The 19,356-nt window shown below is 41.7% G+C and overlaps 1 protein-coding gene across 7 annotated transcripts in view; it reads left to right on the top strand.

Annotated features, from left to right (window-relative positions):
• TEAD1 (TEA domain transcription factor 1) overlaps window positions 1-19,356 on the top strand; it is a 263,768-nt gene that overhangs the window by 233,394 nt on the left and 11,018 nt on the right. For all 7 annotated transcript variants that reach the window (XM_067038588.1, XM_067038587.1, XM_067038586.1 and 4 more), the window contains 2 exons: window positions 11,994-12,134; window positions 16,881-17,033. In XM_067038588.1, coding sequence (XP_066894689.1) covers window positions 11,994-12,134; window positions 16,881-17,033 — 294 coding nt within the window. The remainder of the gene's footprint in view (window positions 1-11,993; window positions 12,135-16,880; window positions 17,034-19,356) is intronic.

Below are 19,356 nucleotides of genomic sequence, written 5' to 3'. Positions count from 1 at the left end.
TCTGTAACCATCACCAAGAAAAGCTTGAGATGGAAAGAACTGAAGTGGCACAATCAGGGTGTGGCTGCCTACTTCCAGACCCAGTTTTGCAAGGAGTCAGTGGATTACCTAGACATAGTCATAAACCCCTCAGGCATCTTGGTCAGTTGTCTAAAACTGGACCTATACCCTTGGTGATGTGTGAAATTCCCTCTCCCAGTGACGGTAGAGATGCAAGGTACACGCTACCCATCCACCCCCATTTTAATGTACTGTTTGCATTAACAAAGCAAGAGAAGCTTATTAAATTTTCCAAGCAGTTCCAAAGACTGTAGAAGAAAAAGTGAGACCGACCTGCCACCAGCCCTGTATCCTTCCTGACTTTCTATATGCGTCTACAAACATTGTACACACACCGTTTGTTTTTACTAAAAGAAGGATTGTGCTCCATGTGTTATTCAGCAGCTTCATTTTTTTCCCACTCAAAAATATTTTGAGGGGCTTCCCTGGTGGCGCAGTGATTGAGAATCCGCCTGCCGATGCAGGGGACCACGGGTTCGTGCCCCAGTCCAGGAAGATCCCACATACCGCGGAGCGGCTGGGCCCGTGAGCCATGGCCACTGAGCCTGCGCGTCCGGAGCCTGTGTTCCGCAACGGGAGAGGCCACAACAGTGAGAGGCCCGTGTACCACAAAAAAAAAAAAAAAAATACTTTGAGCATAAGATGTCTCCTTACGGCAATGGAAATTTGAGGATAAGTCCCAATTTTTGTTAATCCTTTTTTGGTAAAGGTGAATTGTTAGAAGAGTTGCCAGATTTAGCAAATAAGAATTCAAACCACCCAGTTCGATTTGAATTTCAGGTAAACAACATATACTTTTTTAGTGTCTGTCCCATGCCATCTTTGGGACAAAGGGATATGTCCCTATCCCTACGAAAAAGTATGTTGTTTATATAAAAATCAAATTTAACCAGGCAGCCTGTTATTTTATTTGGCAACTCTACACTTGTTAATTAGTTGATTGATTTGGTGTTATTGTTCTATGTAAGACTGTTCATGCACAAAAACTCCAGACCAGAAATAGGCCTTGTTTTCTGGTCTGGAAAAGGTGGTCTCTGGCCGGTGTTCGCATGCCAGATGAATGCGCTGGGTGAAGGGCCAGCTGAGCTGGGCACCCAGGACTCATTAACTGCCTCCATCGGAGAGAACTGGCCTGTGCAGCTGCTTTGTACTAGGGCCTGAGACCTTCGCTCTTTCACCCTAGTCACCAGTGGCAGTTACCTGAAGTTGTGTGGGCCATATTAATTGAATTTTTTTTATGAATGCCAGTATTTGTAGGAATTTGCAATGCAAACAGCCAGTCTTTCAAGCAGTGCCTATTGTAATTAGAGCAAGCTTTTAAGATTCTTTGATGTACTAAATGTTGATGAAATTCAAATGGGGTGCCAATCTGCACTATAAAGGGGCTCTTGGTGGTTGTTTTTTAAAATCTTCTATTTTTTAGATGTAAATATATGCCGTAGTTTGTAGGAAGTAACTTGAAGAGGGGGCGGTGCTGAGTTTATGCCTGTTATTCTTATTTAAAACAGCTGTGGCCGGAGAGCTACAGCTGCGTCCTGTTGCACCGGGCAGGGGCACTGTGGCCCGAAGTGAACACCCTCAAAGGCTCCCTTCCCTTTGGGCAGCTTTCTCACTCTCCCCAAATGCAAGTCGACCTGCCCCAGTGGGGGTGGGGTGGGAGGGAGCGTGGCGACTGTCCCACAGTCATCCCAGCTTCCCGCACCCCAGGCCTCCGAAGCCACCGGGGCAGATGCGTGCAGATGAGTCAGGCGGGAGGGTTGGGGAGCAGACCGCAGCCTCAAGAGTCCCCTGCCCGGCCTGCCTCCTGGAGCACTTCAGCCTGCCGGCTCACGGCCCAGGGCAGAGCGACTGCTGTTGCGGCGCCTGGGGGAGCAGCTGTAAGGCCCACGTGGTGCCCTGCCTGGCCGAGCCTTACCACGTGGCAGGCCTGGATGGATGCCCACAACAGGGCCCGGCTCCCAGCACTGCCTGCCAAGGAGCCAGATGCTGCCATTGGAAAAAATTGCTTCACAATTTGAAATCTTGGTCCTTTGATCACGGCTGGGAGGGGATGAAGAGGAGAGGTTCAAAGTGGTGGTTTGAAAATGCCAGCGTCTCCTTACATCCATCGGTGCCTATTATACTGTCTCTTGTCAGGGACAATCCTCTTGATGTTTTCATTTTTGCAACCAAGTAATTCCTGCCCAGCCCTTCCGAGCCCTCCAGGTGGAAGGGAGAGGCTGGTGGGAAGGGAGTGTCTGCAGCCTGCTCCTTTCCTACCCGGTGCCTAATCCCTCTCCCCTGCCTTTGGACTGATCTGCTTCCTCTTTCTTCTTGTGGGCCTTTTCTTTCTGTGGCCAGTAACAAAGTAGTTGTTGTCAGCCGAATGCCTCTGCCTGAGCTGCACTATTCCATCCCGCCCTTGGCAACCCTCATGCTCATTTCCCTGTCCTTCAGGCACCTGGAGCCGGGTTTCCAGAGGCCTGAGTTTTTGCAGAGCCGCTTCCCTGGCTCTCAGCCCTCCCCTCAGAGGACTCCGGATCCTACATAACGGGGCTAGGCCTTGTTTTCCTCACCCATGAAATGGGAAGAATCATTCTTTGAAGAATATTGCTTTTTTTTCCTTCAATTTCAAAAACATGAAATGAAGCAGTGGAACACATCCATGAACAAATACGCTTGCTGAGTGAGAGGTACCAGAGGAGAAACCAAGCCGAAGTCTTGTCTTGTGACTTACATGTCTCAGCTGCAGAAGTAACAAGTGTGTAAGAGAAGGAATATTTAGGGAAGAATTTGAGGAAATTTGATGTTTCACTTTTTTGTTTCCTTGCTGTCTGGTGCAGTCAGCTTTCTCTGCCTAGCATTGTAACCTGCTTCTACTTCGACCTTACACTGTTTTCCAGGACTTGCCCACATACAGATCCTCAAGTTTTTAATTCATTCCCCACACATTTATTAATGATGGCCTTTTTTGCTTCCAGGCAGAATTTCATGACATCTCTAATCATATCTTTGTGGGAAAAATTGTAATTTTGTACCTGTTTGAGCAGTTATGCCTAAAACCTAAGGCTAGTTATAAATTCACAAGTCAGAAAAAGTACTAAGATTTCTGTTTGAAAAAAGCCATTGCTGCATCTGTGCTGCTCACCTGATAAGCATGGATTGGGGCTCAGACTGGCTCTGGGGGGAAAGCTTCTATCTTGTTTGTTGATTATGAACCACCATCTACTTTGGGTCACACCTCTGGAGATGTGACTTGAGGCTCTGTCTTTAATCTCTGTGCAGGTCTGTGTTGAAGTCCCTGGGTTGACAGGAGTGGTCATCGTTTACGTTTATGTGGCACGTTTCAGTGTACAGATGAGTCTCGTATACGTTCTCTCTTCTGATCACAATGGTGGGCTTTGGAAACAGATTTTCTCTGAGGTTAGAGATGAGGAAGGTGAGACGCAGAGGAGTGACCGCTGTCCATTGCAAGTGAGGCGCAGAGGAGTGACCACTGTCCATTGCAAGTGAGGCGCAGAGGAGTGACCACTGTCCATGCTGTCCGTCAGGTGTCTGAGATGAGATGATGATGACAAGTGAAGACTCAGGATTCTCAAGTCTCTGAACTAGATGGAAGGGAGGTCTGAAGTCAGGATGGAGTTTAATAAAAATAAACATGGAACTTGGATCCCAGGAAGCAGTAGGACCTGAAGAACTCTGTGGTGAGAAGGGGAGTGGAAAGGTGAGATGAGGGGGGAAATGAAAGACGGTTGCAGGATTGTCTTACAGCAGTGTTCTTAGGCCTGCGTGATTCCAGAAGGCAGAGCTGTAGGTGGAAGTGGCTGGGAAGCCGATTGCAACTTAATGGGTGCGGTAGGCATCAGCGTGTCCGAGTTCTTATCACAGTGTTAGGGGATGTGTTACATTACATGGAAAGGGGGAGTGGAGGTCGCTAAGAGCAGACGGGGAAATATCTTGGGTTATGTGAGTGGGTAAATCACAAGTTTCCTTAAAAGTGGCAGAGAGGGAGGCAAGAGAAGAGGTCTAGAGAGATGACAGGTGGCCATGTGAGGGTTCAGCCTGGTGTTGCTGGCTTTGAAAATGGGGCAAGGAGCTAAGAGACAAGGAATGTGGAAGCTGAAAGAGGCAAAGAGTCCGATCCCTCCCCAGAGCCTCCAGAAACAAACACAGCTCCACCAATACCTTGATCTCAGCCTGGTGAGACCCATGTTGGATGTCCGACCTACAGAAGTAGAAGATCATAAATTGGTAGTGTTTTAAGTCTCTAAATTTGTGGTAGTTTGTTAAAGCAGCAATAGAAGACTAATAACAACAGGAAAAAGAACTCTCTAACAATTAGGTCTGCCCGGGACATGGTGAGTATTTTATTAAAGTAATGATTTTCCTGTGTCTGAAGGTAGTATTTAGCCAGAAGGCAGCACAGGTCAGGATGCTGTAGAAAGGACTCCTGCCTTAGGTGGTAGGAGAAGGATCTGGTCTCTGAACCCAGTTCATATGGCGGGTCTCTGTTCTAGGGCAAAATGGGCAAAGATTCCTTAGAAGGGCCCGTTTGCCTGGACTTGCCCTCTCCAGTCACATAGGCAAGGCGCTTGTTTTTTTGGTTTTTTTTTTTTCCATTTTAGAACATGGCCCATGACTAGCTAGGGAGGGGGAAATTTCCCCTTCTACCCCTCTTGAGTTCTTATGGCTGGACTGAAAATAAAATTGACACAAGACAGATTAATAGGAGAAAAAGAAACAAATTTTTAATTCATGGCAATGGAGTTCACACAGAAATGGGACCTAAGAAGTGGCTGAAGCAGGCATCTATTATACTTTTTAGACAAATGATAAATTTGTGAGGAATCACAGGACAAAGAGACGTAGGTTTGGGGTGCTTAATTAGTGAAAAGTCTAAACAGGGCTTGGGCTTGGGGAAGTAAAATTTTAAAGTAACAAGGTTTGTTTAAAAGGCTTCTTGGCCCTAAATTCTCTATCTCTGGTGATAAGGGTGTCCTTCTACCTCCAGATGCAAGAAGTATACCTTTCGTATGAGAGATTTATTTCCTGCTTTCAGGGAGACCGAGGGGGAGGGTCAGAGTGCCTCTCTTTCATTGGTTGTTTCTTAAGTAACTTTAATCCAAAATAAGTATGCCATTGAGGCACATTTTGGAACGGCCTGCCCTGGGTCCCAACAGCTGGCTTATCCCCAGAGGATAGGATATCGTTTGAATTTGGGATTTGTTGGGAGGATAAGTTTGCTGGGTTCTAGTTGTTTCTTGGATTTTGTTAAAAGTTTTATTTATTTATTTATTTTTGGCTGGGTTGGGTCTTTGTTGCTGCGTGTGGGCTTTCTCTGGTTGCAGCGAGTGTGGGCTGCTTTTTGTTGTGGTGCTTGGGCTTCTCATTGCAGTGGCTTCTCTTGTTGCGGAGCATGGGCTCTAGGCACGCAGGCTTCAGTAGTTGTGGCATGTGGGCTCAGTAGTGTGGCTCGTGGGCTCTAGAGCTCAGGCTCAGGAGTTGTGGTGCACGGGCCTAGTTGCTCTGCAGCATGTGAGATCTTCCCGGACCTGGGCTCGAACCCGTGTCCCCTGCATTGGGAGATGGATTCTTAACCATTGCACCACCAGGGAAGTCTCTGTTTCTTGGATTTTTATATTTATTTGCTTTTAGAAAATATCCTGTGATCAGATAAGAGCTGATTAGGCAAAAATAGTTTGTATGTCTGATACCAGCATTTTTTTCCTCATTTTCTTGCCTTCAGAACTATATGAAATAGGTTTGCCCTGAGTTTTCAATTGGGAAAAATGAGTCGAGAGGGTGGATAATGAACTCAGCACAAATCGTAGACTCATTACAGAGTTTGCCTCCTCTGTTGCTGATTTAATGTTAGCATTCTTTCTTTGATATTACCTTTGCTCCACGGAAGTTCAGTGACCATATTTCTTTCTGGGATCATCATAATATCATCAGCTGGCAGATAATTATCTTTCACATCAATACCTCCTCCTAGAAAATTCCCAAAGAACAACTGTGATATGGTTGGATGGCTGTGTAATTATTTTCCATGTTCAGAACTGCAAAGCAGTTGTAATAGCAAATTGCTTATTTACTGTTAGTTGAGAAGTCTTTTAAAATCTAAACTATTAAATATACACTAATAATTAAATACAAAGTTGTCTCAAACTTTTTTTTAAAAAGCAAGATAATTCAAAAACTATCTGTTCTTCTTATCTAAATGAAGGCTGAAAATGCACATAGATCTCATGACCAGCAATTCCACTCCTAGGAACACCTAACAGGAGTGCACACATGAGTTCATCAAATGCATGTCCCTGAATGTTCAGAGTAGCGCTCTTCATAATAGGTTCAATTTGGAAACATTGTAAATGTCCATCCATAGAAGAGATGGTATATGGTGGTATAGTCCATTCAGTGGAGAACTCTACAGTGACAGGGATAGATAAACTACACACCACGGCGTGGATGGCTCTCACACTGTAATGCTGCACAAATAGAACTAAACACAGAGGAATCAGCACTATGTGGTTCCACTCGTGAAATGTTCACAAAACCAGACAGGATTAACGTAGAGTATTTTAGGATGAAGGTTACTCTTGTGACATGGGTTTGATTGTACTGAAAGGGAGCATGGATTAGGGGGCTTCTGTTCTATTTCCTCATCTGGGTGCTGGTTACATGGGTATGTTCACTTTATAAAAATTAATCAGTCTGTAAACTTGTGATTCGTACACTTCTGAATGTATGTTCTACTTTAATTTTATGTAAAAAAGTTAATCCTAACAACTTTAAAACTCATACTTTGTTGAGATTGTTTCAGATGATGGAGTTTCATAATGTGAATTATTGAATACCTTCATTTTTGATACTTCCTGACATTGTACCTACGGGTCACCCATTCTGAATTAAAACTAATTAAGTTCTTTAGGGAATTCTAAGGGACAGTGGTGAACCAAAGGTGAGAGGGTGGGAATGGTCTGCCCCAGGTGCAGGCATTAAGGAGGTTCATTGCAGAGAAGTTTATATGGCAAAACCATCTAAAAATGGTTGTCATTTTTATTATCACACTGTGCCCACAGTTCTAAACAATGCTATCAATAAAATATTCCTCAAAAAGAAAAAATCCTTTGTTGGCCTAAGCCTTAAACAAGTGGTAAAATTAGTGTTGGGCTTTTATTTCATATATATTTTATTTTGTATATATGTATAGACACACATATATATATGCTTCAAACCAACACACTTATATTGCTTATCCATTATGTTATTCTTTAATAACACGTGATTAAAGACTCAGTCTTATATTCTAGAGTAAGTTCTAACTTACTTGGAATCGTTTGGAATCGTTGGAGCTGCAGTCCACACAGTGCTGCTGCTTCTGTGATTTGGAAATGGGCACAGTAGTTACAAAGACGAAAAAGTAGAACTAGAGTTACTTCATTCTCTGTTACCACTTTCAGAGTTTTTGTGTTTAAAGTTTAAAATGGTGAAACAGTGCTGATTGTTACTGAAGATAATTTTGTCAAAGGAAGGGGGTCTTAAAAATGATCCACTCTTGGGCTTCCCTGGTGGCGCAGTGGTTGAGAGTCCGCCTGCTGATGCAGGGGACACGGGTTCGTGCCCCGGTCTGGGAAGATCCCACATGCCGCGGAGCGGCTGGGCCCATGAGCCATGGCCGCTGAGCCTGCGCGTCCGGAGCCTGTGCTCCGCAACGGGAGAGGCCACAACAGTGAGAGGCCCGCGTACCACCAAAAAAAAAAAAAAAAAAGATCCACTCTGTCAAATCTACTAGGTGTGCCGCTGCTATAGCACCAGTATTACTTAAGCATGGAAACTCATAGAGGTGGAAACATAAAAGCTGTGAAAATTTTCTGCAATTTTGCTAACATCAAATTATGGTGAATGCCATTATAAACTTGGGTAATATTTTGAATTTGGATGGATGGATGGATTATTTTGTATATTTATTTCTATGCTTGCTTTAGATTTTAAGACTCCTAGTTTGTTTACATTGTAAATCTTTTGCTTGTCAAAAATACTGCCCCTGCATTATGCTAAGTGAAATAAGTCAGACAAAAAGATAAATACTGTATGATATCGCTTATATGTGGAATCTAAAAAATACAACAAACTAGTGAATATAACAAAATATATTATAGAAATATAGAGAACAAACTAGTGGTTACTGGTACGGGGGCAGGGGGCCAATATAGGGGTGGCAGAGTGGGAGGTACAAACTATTGGGTGTAAGTAAGATAGGCTTGAGGATGTACTGTACAACATAGGAATGTAGCCAATATTTTGTAATAACTGTAAATGGAATGTAACCCTTAAACATTGTATATAAAAAATACTACCACTGAAGTAAATAAAGTGAAAAATGGAGCATTGAAAAAAATGAAAGAAAAGAAAACATTGTGCCTAGGGAGTTGAGGTGCAGTTCTTAAGAAACCTCCCTCCTGGTTAAGTTGATGATTTGAAGTTGATAGTTTTTAAAAAGTAACCCAATCCCGTGTACTCTCCTGCTGACTCCCCTGCACATTGCTAATTTCTCCGTGCTCCTTCCCACACTCCACCCCTTATACCACAAACACCAGACTGTTTTTGATTGTTCACCAGTCCTTCACAACAACTTGATTACATCAAAATGAGTTTGTTTAAATTGCAGTATTAGTTAACAGTGTATTTATGGCCCATTAATTCTCATTTTCAAAGCAGGGAATTTTTTTTAATTGAATGAAAACAAAGTAAAAGTAATTTCTAATGGACCTTTCCTGTTCCACTTAACTTATTATTGCACTGTTGTTGGGAAGCATTCTAAATATTCATCAGTTGAGCACATGTTAAATTATGGTGCATCTGTATAATGGAATAATATGCAGCCACCAAAAAGTGTGGCTGTTCAGTTTTTTAAAGGGCTGTTCTTTTAAAAACTGGTATCCTATATCAGTACTATGTGAATTCTAAGAAGTATTTATTTATTTATAGCCAGGTTTAGAAGAATGCTACAGTTTGTGCAGAAAAGAGGGAATGTGTATGTTTAAATATCTAAATGCTAAATATCTCTAAAAGGACACTTGAGAAATAACACTGGTCATCTAGGGAGGTTGGCAAGTTCAGGGTAGAGAAGTACAACGTACATCCTTTTTACAGTTTGATTTTTTTTTTTTTCCTTACCACATGCATATTTTTATTTTATTTTATTTACTTATTTTTTTTTTAAGTTAAACCTTGTTGGCACAAACTACAACCATAATAGTAAAAGCATCAGTCCCACAAAGAACATCACTGGTCATCCCACCCCCGCAAAACACCCAAGCCACTTCTCGGAGCTCTGTGTTCTCAGCTGGTGTCAGGACCAGCTCAAAGTTCTGAAAGGCCCTCTCTTAGTTCACAACGAGTGATACCCGCCCTGGAAGGCTGGATGACAACCCAGTGTCAGAGCTCCTGTGTGCCTAGGATACACTGGTATCTTTCTGTACTGGAGGTTGGAGTCCACGTAGACTCATGGGCCTCTCTTCAGCTTTAAGGAGCTGAGATACAGATCTCAGGGTAAGACCTCCATTGTTCCCCACTTAACTGCTCTCTCATGGAGCTAAATGTCAAACCTTTGAATGTGAGCAAAAGGCACACCTGGGCATTTTTAATTATTTGCAATTTATGCCCCATAAAATTCCAAAAAACAAAATGTGAGGGAGCAATACTAAATTTATGGATAGTGTAAAACTGGACAAGTACAAGTAAAAGTGGATTGGAATCCCGTAACAGGAGCTGGACACTGGTTGTTAGTGGTTATTAGAAGTACCTAGAATAAGTTAATGACTATAGTTGAACATTTAATTTAGCTTTGAATTTCTTGGCACATAAGAAAAGGGAATATAAAGTATATTGTCCTTTTATTTGAAGCCAGCATATCCGAAGTTTTGCCTAAGAAAATGGAGATTTTCCTGATGCTCAATTCAAGAGGGAAATTGAAATGCATATCCTTATTAAAAATATATATAGGCTGACTCAGGTCTTCATGGCGGTTAGTGCCTGTCAAGGTATTAAAATTAGCTAGCCAAAATGTGCCAAACCTTGCAAGATAAAGTCTCGTTGTGTGTCAGATCCCCCTCTCTTTCTCTGCAGCCACCCTAGTAGCCCAGGTACCATGCCTCATCTGGAACTTCTTCCAGGCCTCCTGGCACACCTCACTCATCCATTCTCACTCTTCTCAAGTCTCCAAGCTGTGGTCAGGGGTGCCTTTCTGGATTGCAGATCTGATCCTAAACTGTCACTGGCCCTATCCTATGTACTTAAAACTCATATGTCCCTTGGTTTTAGGATGTAAGACCCTCCCCCTGCACCCCTCCACACACAACCCCCACCTCCCCAGCTACCCTCTCTCCTTGCTCTCTCTGTTCCAGCCTTGTTTCTGGCCGAGCACCCGTTATACACACTCTCTTACAGCCTGATCCACCGGCCCATGCCAGCTCTTCTCTCTTTGGATCTGAGCCGCATCATCATCAGAATCTTCCCTGACCCCAAGGGCTCCCTCCCTACTGTTTGTTCTCATGTCTCTGTGCCCATCTCAGGAGTCCTTATTTCTGTTGCAGTGTCCCCCCTCCTAAATCATAAGCTGTGTGGACTCGTTGATCCCCAGCTCCACACCCAGTGCCTAGTGTGCAGGAAAGGGTCAGTAGATAATTTGAGGGAAGGGGGACTGTCCGTCAGTGATCTAGCCGCTGAAGCAGCCTCCCAGCCTCCCTCTGCAGTGAACATTATACCACGCTGAGACATTTCTCCTTGAAGCTCAGCTCTGATCACCTCACTTCCTTGTGTCAACACTTTCAAGAGGTCCCCATTTCCTACAGGATACAACCCATACCCCTACTTAGTCCTCCTCTACCTGGGCCCTTGTTGCATTTCCAGACTCATTACTCCCTGTCTCCTTAGTCCTGACAGTGTAGCTAGAATGAAGCACTCCAGGCTGCTTCTGTGCAAGCGTTCTCTCAGCCCTTCTCTGCATGTTCAGATCTTAACTATCCTGAAAGTAAATACCCTTAATTGAAAATAATGCTTCCATTGTCCAAACTGAGTACCTTTGACATGGTACTTATTTTCTATCTAAATTAAAGCTATTTTCTGTACATCCCATATTGGCTTGTAGTCCTGTATTGTTTCTAGCATGAGCCTCACTTACTAAGTAATCATAAAAATATGTTAAATGAGTGGGAACTTGTATTAATTATTTTGCATCTTTGTAAGCCAGTCTTTAATAAGGAACCATTTCCCCTCTGGGTGCTGTAATTTGTTAATGAAGTATCTGTTTTTACATGTATAACAAATGACCAGTCAGCTACAGATTCTCCTGGTTTTTTTTTTTGTTTTTTTTTTTTGCGGTGCATGGGCCTCTCACTGCTGTGGCCTCTCCCGTTGCAGAGCACAGGCTCCGGACGCGCAGGCTCAGCGGCCATGGCTCACGGGCCCAGCTGCTCCACGGCATGTGGGATCTTCCCGGACCGGGGCATGAACCCGTGTCCCCTGCATCGGCAGGCGGATTCTCAACCACTGCACCAACAGGGAAGACCTCCTGTTCTTTTAACTATATCTACAGATTAGTGAATATGAATACAATTCATATACTGCTTTCTGCACATATTTCAGAGACCTCATGAATGTCTTATTACAAGGATATATAGTATTCTATACTGAATGCAAGAAAATAAAATGAAACATACATATAGCATGTCATTATTTCAAGGGAAGACTGCCCAAACTAGCGTTCTCTTCAAAAAATAACTGATGAGCCATAGAACTTGTTTCTAGCGGGGCGTCACCTCACCACCTCTCTGAGCCACACCAGCCCTCTACTGCCCTCCAGCCAGCATGGTGGAGGTCTTACCCGAACGGTTACTGCTTTGACTCCTGCGATGAGAGAGTAATCCCCACCTCCATCTCATTTCCAACAGGCTGATTTAAACTGCAGTATTCAAGATGATGCCGGGGCTTTTTACGGCGTGACCAGTCAGTATGAGAGTTCTGAGAATATGACAGTCACCTGTTCCACCAAAGTTTGCTCCTTTGGGAAGCAAGTAGTAGAAAAAGTAGAGGTAAGTTGGCCTCTGTATGCTGGAACCTTCATTCAGGGCGGCCTGTCGCCTTCCTTTAAAACTAAACTGGGGCAGAGGGTTTTATTTTTCTGGTGTCTTCTCCTTCCCCTTTCCCTCCGCCCCCTCATTACTTCTAAGAGGCAAAATGATTTGAAAGCAACTGAAAGAAAGAAGGCCAGGAGTAATCCCGTGCCAGCCCTCCGACTGTCTGAAGTCAGCCCTGTGCGTGCCAGTGTGTCAGTCCTGCAGATGGCCTTGGGATGGGGGATGGAGGGGGTGCTGATATGGAATCTGTTAGAGATAGACCCTGCTGCCCAGTAGATGGTACCCTTCCCACCCCAGGTTCCAGATTCAAGGGCACTTCAGGCATCTCGATAACAACCAAGGTGGTCCTCAGCTGATTGGCACCTGCCTTCTAAAACCCTGATGCCTTGAGTTTGGTTGTTGCTTTTGCCATTTCCACTCCCTTCATCTTAATTGTTTTAAATATATTTCAGTACATACTAGGACCAAAAACCTATTTATGGCTTTTATAGTTCATGCCTCCCTCCCCTTCAAAAAATGGATGTTCATTTTACCGGGGTGGGTTGCTTTTTGTGAATAATGTTTGCAGGTGATATTTCATTTAGAGTTGTGCTTTCCATTGTCTTCTACCCATCACCCAGTTCATCCATGCTCAGTGAGTGGTGTTTATTCACAGATGTCCAGGACCTCTCAGGTCCAGGAGCCCAACCTGACTTTGTGTTGAGGCGCGAGAGAGAGGATGCATTGGGTGGAGAGAGGGAGCAGGAGATGTTTTTCAAGACTTTGGGCTGCACAAGGCAGATCTGGGATGCTGCAGGCCCCCATAGCTTCCCGAGCACAGGATGGGCATCCTGAGAATGGTGTTAAGGAGGGTTATGTTGGTAGAGGAGGATGTGAGTTGACTAGATGGTAGCCGTAAGCTTAGGTGTCATGAGCTTTACTAAAAGGGTGGTAGTGGGAATCCAGGGAGACATTTTGAATGGTACTTAGAAACTGACTGGATATTAAATATTAAAGAGGAGCAAGAGTCAAAGATCACATGTTTTATGCTTAGGAGGACAGTGTAGCCACCAGCAGAGATAAGTAAATAAGATGTTTAACTGGAAATAGTCAGGGATGAATATAGATGCAACACTAGGATTTGGGAGACAGGTAAAGACTGAAAATATCAATTGAGAATCCTAAGCATTAAGGATAATCAGAGCTGTGGGAATGGAGAGCTAGCTGCAGAGAGGGAATAGCAAGGAAAATAGGGATAAAGATTAAGTTTGGAGAGTGGCAGCCAGACCTGCGGTAGGTGGAAGGGGAGACATGAACAGAGAAGCCAAGGACAAAGAAGGGTGAGGGAGGCGGGAAACCAGCTCAAGGCAGTGTCTGGGAAGTCCGAGGAGAGGGTGGGTGAGAATGTGGCTGTGTAATGAGACACAGCTGGGAGACCTGGAGCCACATGACCTCCATCTCCCCTGAGAAGGAGGAAGCAAAGGTACCTGCTGGTGGTTGGGAGCACGGAAGGTTAGTGTTACCGTTGCTACCAAATGGCCAAGTTGTCAGGGCTTACCTGTAGATAGACTTCCTGCCTGGACCAGGGACCTGTGAGAAAAGATGAACCAGATAAGTAACTCAGTTTCCCAGATGTCAAATTATTCTTCAGTTCATCCTCAGCTAACACACCCAAATCTCTTTATAAGTTCAGGGAACAGGAAAAAGTTGTCTTCAACTGATGAAATCCCAGACATTTTCATGGAGAACGTGCTGTGGTGTGGCAGGTGGAGTTTTGTAATTAAGCCTTTAATCTACTTGGAGTATATTTCTGCATTTGGTGTGAAATGGTAGTCTGCTTATATTTTTCTTTCAAATAGATAGGCATTTGTGTCAAAGTCATTTATTAAATCATTTATTTTCCAAATGAGTGGATCTGTCCCCTTTAAGTTACTGCATATACTGGGGGCTGTTCATGGAGTCTGTTCTATTCGACCCTCTATTTATCTCTACATGTCCCAGTATTGTGTTGATTTGATTACAGTGGCTTTATAGCATGTTCTGATATCTGCTGGGGCAAGTCAATCTCACTGCTCTTCTTTTTCATATATTTTCTAGGCAGATAGCCAGCATTTTTTCTTCCAAACTATGAGAGCATTTTTAAAATGTAAAGAAAAACAAAAATCTTGTTTGAGCAACCTAATCGTTTTTTGGGGTTTTGTTTTTTGGCCGCTTCATGTGGCATATAGGATCTTCCTGCGCCCCCTGCAGTGGAAGTGTGGAGTCTTAACCACTGGACTGCCAGGGAAGTCCTGAACAACCTAATTGTAATTACATTAGATTTAGATATAATTTGGGGACAGATTGATATGTTATTGATATTAAATCTTTCCAATCAAGAACCTACTTGCATTTCTATCTCATTTTATCTATTTTAATAAGATTTTACAGTTTTCATATATAGGTTTATCCCCTTCTTGTTAAATATATCTCTTAAATATTATATAATTTGTTAATACAATTTCCAGTTTCCAGATTTTAATTACTAGAATAGAGGAAAGCTCCTAGTTTTTGCATATCTATATGCTATTTGGCCATCTTACCATATTCTCTTATTTATCTCCAGTGGGTTTTGCCCCCTAGATTCATGGGTTTTCTCTGTTGTATTATCTTAGCAGCAGCAAAAAGAGATGACTTTATTTTATCTCTTCGTTTCCAACGTTCATGCCACTTTAATTATTATTACTATTATTATTTTCTCACCTTCTCTTCATTTGCTAAAACTTCCAACACAGTTGTAAAAAGAAATAAAAGAAATAGTGATGGTGAGTATCCTTGTATGGATACTGATGTCAGTAGAAATAGTTTTGATGTTTTGACGTTTGGGATTAAACTTATTATTGGTTTTTATAAATGGTCTTTATTTTATATTTAAATTCTTTCTATTCCTATTTTACTTAATTTTTTTTATTAGTAATAGCTGCAATATTTCATCAGATGCCTTTTCAGCAACTCTTACTATGTGATTTTTCTCCAATTTGTTGACATATCATGAGTTAACACATGTCCTGTGTATGAACCACCACAGCATTCCTGAAGAAAGTTCTACTTTGGATACTTTGATGCATTGTTTGCTATTTTACGTAAAATGTTTGTACCTCATAAGTGATATTAATCTATACTTTTCTTTTTTATAAACTATCAACTTTTGGTATTGAATATACATCAATTTCATAAAAATAACTGGAATACCTATCTTTTTCTATGGTATAGCAGCATAGTTTGAATAACATTGAAAATAACTGTTCTTTAAAGGTTATATAAAACTTAGCTGTGAAACCATTTGGTCTTTGGACCTTTTTCAGTGGTAGATTTCTAAATAGTTTTTAGTCATTTCCACAGTAATTGACCTATTGGAGTTTTCTACTTCTTTTTGGTTCAGTATTAGCAATTTGTATTTTGCTGGGAAATCTTCCTGTCCTCTAGGTTTTCCTTTGCTTTTATTGATTGATTGGTTAGTTGATTGGTTGTTTGCCAAAGAGTTACATGAAGTAACCTCCTCTAAATCTTCTGAACAATAATGTAATTGTGGTTTTGTCTCTTTTCTTTCTTCTCCTTCTTAAGATTGTGAAGGGTTTATTTATTTTATTTTGTCTTTTTAAAGAACTAGTTTTTATATCCTGTCTACATTTTAAATTTCCTTTGCGGGACTTCCCTGGCAGTCCAGTGGTTACGACTTCGCCTTCCAATGCAGGGGGTACGGGTTCGATCCCTGGTCTGGGAACTGGAATCCCACATGCTTCGTGGCCAAAAAACCAAAAACCATAAAACAGAAGGAATATTGTAACAGATTCAATAAAGACTTTTTTTTTAAAAAGGTCCACATCAAAAAAAAGATCTTAAAAAGATTTCCTTTGTATTGATTTGAGCTTGTATCCTTATTAATTTCCTATTCCTGGTTTTCACTGGTTTTGGTTTATTTTGTAGGGTTTATTAATTTTTTAAAATGTGTACTAAGTTCTGTAACTTTTCATCTTTAATGATGAAGACATGAAGTCGCTTTCCTGCCAAGTATAGCTTCATTGAGTCCGAAAAGTTTGATGTAAATATTTTCTTTTTCATTACTCTTTAGATAGCTTGTAATTTCTTTTTAAATTCCTCTTTGATCCAGAGTATCTAAGAGTGTCTTTCTTATTACTGAGTGCTTCAGTGGGATCTTCAAACTGCCTGCATATATTTTTTTAAAACCCCTTTTTAAAAAAAATTAAAGACATAACAGTCAGGAGCTCATGATCAGTGTGAAGTAGTTTTTCCTAAAGTAGAGAAATTAGCTGCATTGGTTGTTGGCCTGTGAGGCCTTATCACAGTAAAGAAGGATTTTCTATGGGCCCTTTGAAGAATTGTGATTGGCTGGGCTTGCTCTCACAGATCTCCAGGTAGAGAATCACTAAGCAGGCAGTTATATTTTTTTCTAACCTTTGCTGAAAAACATCTATACAACTTTTCTTTAAAGCTGTCATCTTCCCAAGTTAAAAAAAAAATTTCCAGAAAAATAATGGATTCTGAGTATGGTGTTAAGTTTGGAGATAGGATTTTTTTAAATGAAGTAAAGTACATAAGTAGTGCAGCATATAGCAGGTGATTCATATAGAAAAAGTAAAATGCTTTTACAGGCAATAATATCTTTTTTATGTATTTTGAAGTCAAAGGTGTAAAAATGCTCAAATCCTTTTTCCCTCACAGACGGAATATGCAAGGTTTGAGAATGGCCGATTTGTATACCGAATAAACCGCTCCCCGATGTGTGAATATATGATCAATTTCATCCACAAGCTCAAACACTTACCAGAGAAATATATGATGAACAGTGTTTTGGAAAACTTCACAATTTTATTGGTAACTGTTTGTCTCTTTCATGTTTTGTCAGACTCAGTCATGAGGCTGGTGGGGAAGATGGGCCCTGGGAGGTGCTGGGGCTTTTAGGCCAATGGTAACTGACTAGACTGTGGGGCTGGGCCCCAGGTGGTCAATCAGCAGATGAATTCACACATCCATAGGGCAAACTTGGTTTGGCTCAAGTTTGTGGAAGAGAAAGGGGTCACATCTGGCCGGGCTTTCTAAGCTTAGCAGAACTGGAATTTGGGAAGGGAGGGTGAGGGTGATACAGCTAGATTCTTAATTCTGGCTGCACATTAGCAAGACCTGGAGAATATCTAAAAATCCCGATAGCAGGGCTGCATCCTAGATCAATTAAATCAGGATCTCTGAGGATAGGACCCGGGCACGTGTATTTTCTAAGGTTTTCTAAGGTTCCCTGGGTAATTGCAGTATTAGCTAAGTGTGAGTCTCAGCAGCACCATGGTATACAAATCATAAATGAGGCAAAAGCTGAGTCAGCAGGTTTGTGCTTCAAACATACCTAGACTCATTTCATGAAGGATTTACAAGGCCTTATTATTATAAGTAACATACATTAATATAGCAAAATATAAACCCTCAGTACCAGGAGAAATATAAACTAGAATACAGTGGCATAACCAGGAGCGGGGGGAGAATATTTATGGGCTCAAAAGTATGGTCAAAACTTAATGGGCAGCTAAAGGGCAAGGAAAAAGCAATGGTGCTCAAGGTCCATGATGGGAAAATTTTCTGGTCCCCCTGGGCAATGCTCTGTGTGTTTTTTTTCCCCCTAAATTTAACTTTAAAACAGTTTCTCACAGGGGCTTCATTTGGTTACTTAGGAAGGTTAAAAAGTACAGTGCTCCTCTCAAAATATACCTATAAAATATGCAGTAATGGATTTCATAAAGCTAGTTCTTAAAAAATAATATTCCTTGATTAAACCAAAGGCAAAATGCCAAAACAAAATTTGGTGGAAACATTTTGCAAAAAGGGGCAGCAGGACAATATTGTGGTCAAATATTCAGCCCTCTGAAGGCCTACTTTGTTACTCTTTGTTACCAGGTTGAAGAACTAGAATACTTAGAGCAAGAATTCTTTACCTGGACCTTTTGGATTCAGTGGGACAGTGGTTCTCAATCACTGATGTGCTTGTTTAAAAAAAAAAAAAAAAAAAAAAAAAAGGCTCTTCCCTAGTTCCTTCCAAAACCCTGATCCGTAGCTTTTGCCCATTTCCATTGTTGCAAATACAGCTTCCATGGGCAATTTCAAGCTACCAATATTTGTCCAGCTCACGAAATTCCTTCATATTTAACAATAACTTTCAGAGCTAGTAGGAGCCAGCTTTTGTATGCCACTGTAAAAAAAAAAAAGATAAAAAGATAAATAAAAATCAAGAAATTAAAAACCTTTTGCATATCAAGATATTCATCCAGGAAGCTTTTAAAAATTCTGAAGGATGGGACCCACCAGAATCATGGTTTTTGTTTATTTTTACTGCTCCCCAGGTAGTTCAGGTGTGTAGCCAGGTTGAGACCCACTGCTATAGGGGATTGGTTAAGTGAGCCACAGGGAGCCTCAGAGTTCACAGACACGTGATTATGGGTATACAATTGGCAGACAGATAATTCTACATCTAATTTTCATTTATTCCAAGGAGAGAATCTCAGTGGATTCTCATATGTGTCCATGTCCCTCTGAAACTTGGAAACTAGCAGTCCAGGAGAAAGTTTGGAAAACATAACTATTCATTAGTATCCTTTTTCTAACAGTCTTCGGTGAAAATTGAGCAGTTCAAGGTTTGGGGTGCTGGCAGGTACTTGTCATATAGGTGTTCTTTGTTGCTATTTAAGAACAGATGGATCACCTTAGTGCTCAGGTGACCAGAAGGTGTGTATGGCATCCTGGTGTGGACGTTAAATTGCCTCAGAAATTAACCAAAACTCTCTGAGTGGATGGCCACCCCCCCTCTTCTGGAGGGAGTCTTAGATGTTTCTTACAAACCAGTGAGACTGTTTCAGCACGTTAAGGAATATGTCCTCAGTCCCTAAAACCTGACCTCACGGCACAGCCAAGATAAATATGGTCGGGGAAAGTTGTAAGTATCTATTACCCACAAAACCCGTGTAACTATATCAGTAATGCTCCCTTGGAACACGTGACTTCCATCCATTTAACTTACCAGGTTAAATTAATTTAAAAACGTATCATTAAGCAACTGTATACATCCCTTTGATATGAAGAATTAGAAGCAAATAAATACAGAATTAGTAGCAAATAAATATTTGCTAGAAATAATAGTTTTCTGTAGAAAAACTGA

This window comes from Kogia breviceps, chromosome 7, assembly GCF_026419965.1.
Source record: "Kogia breviceps isolate mKogBre1 chromosome 7, mKogBre1 haplotype 1, whole genome shotgun sequence".
NCBI classification, from domain to species: Eukaryota; Metazoa; Chordata; class Mammalia; order Artiodactyla; family Physeteridae; genus Kogia; species Kogia breviceps.
This window is presented reverse-complemented; position numbering and strand designations above follow the sequence as displayed.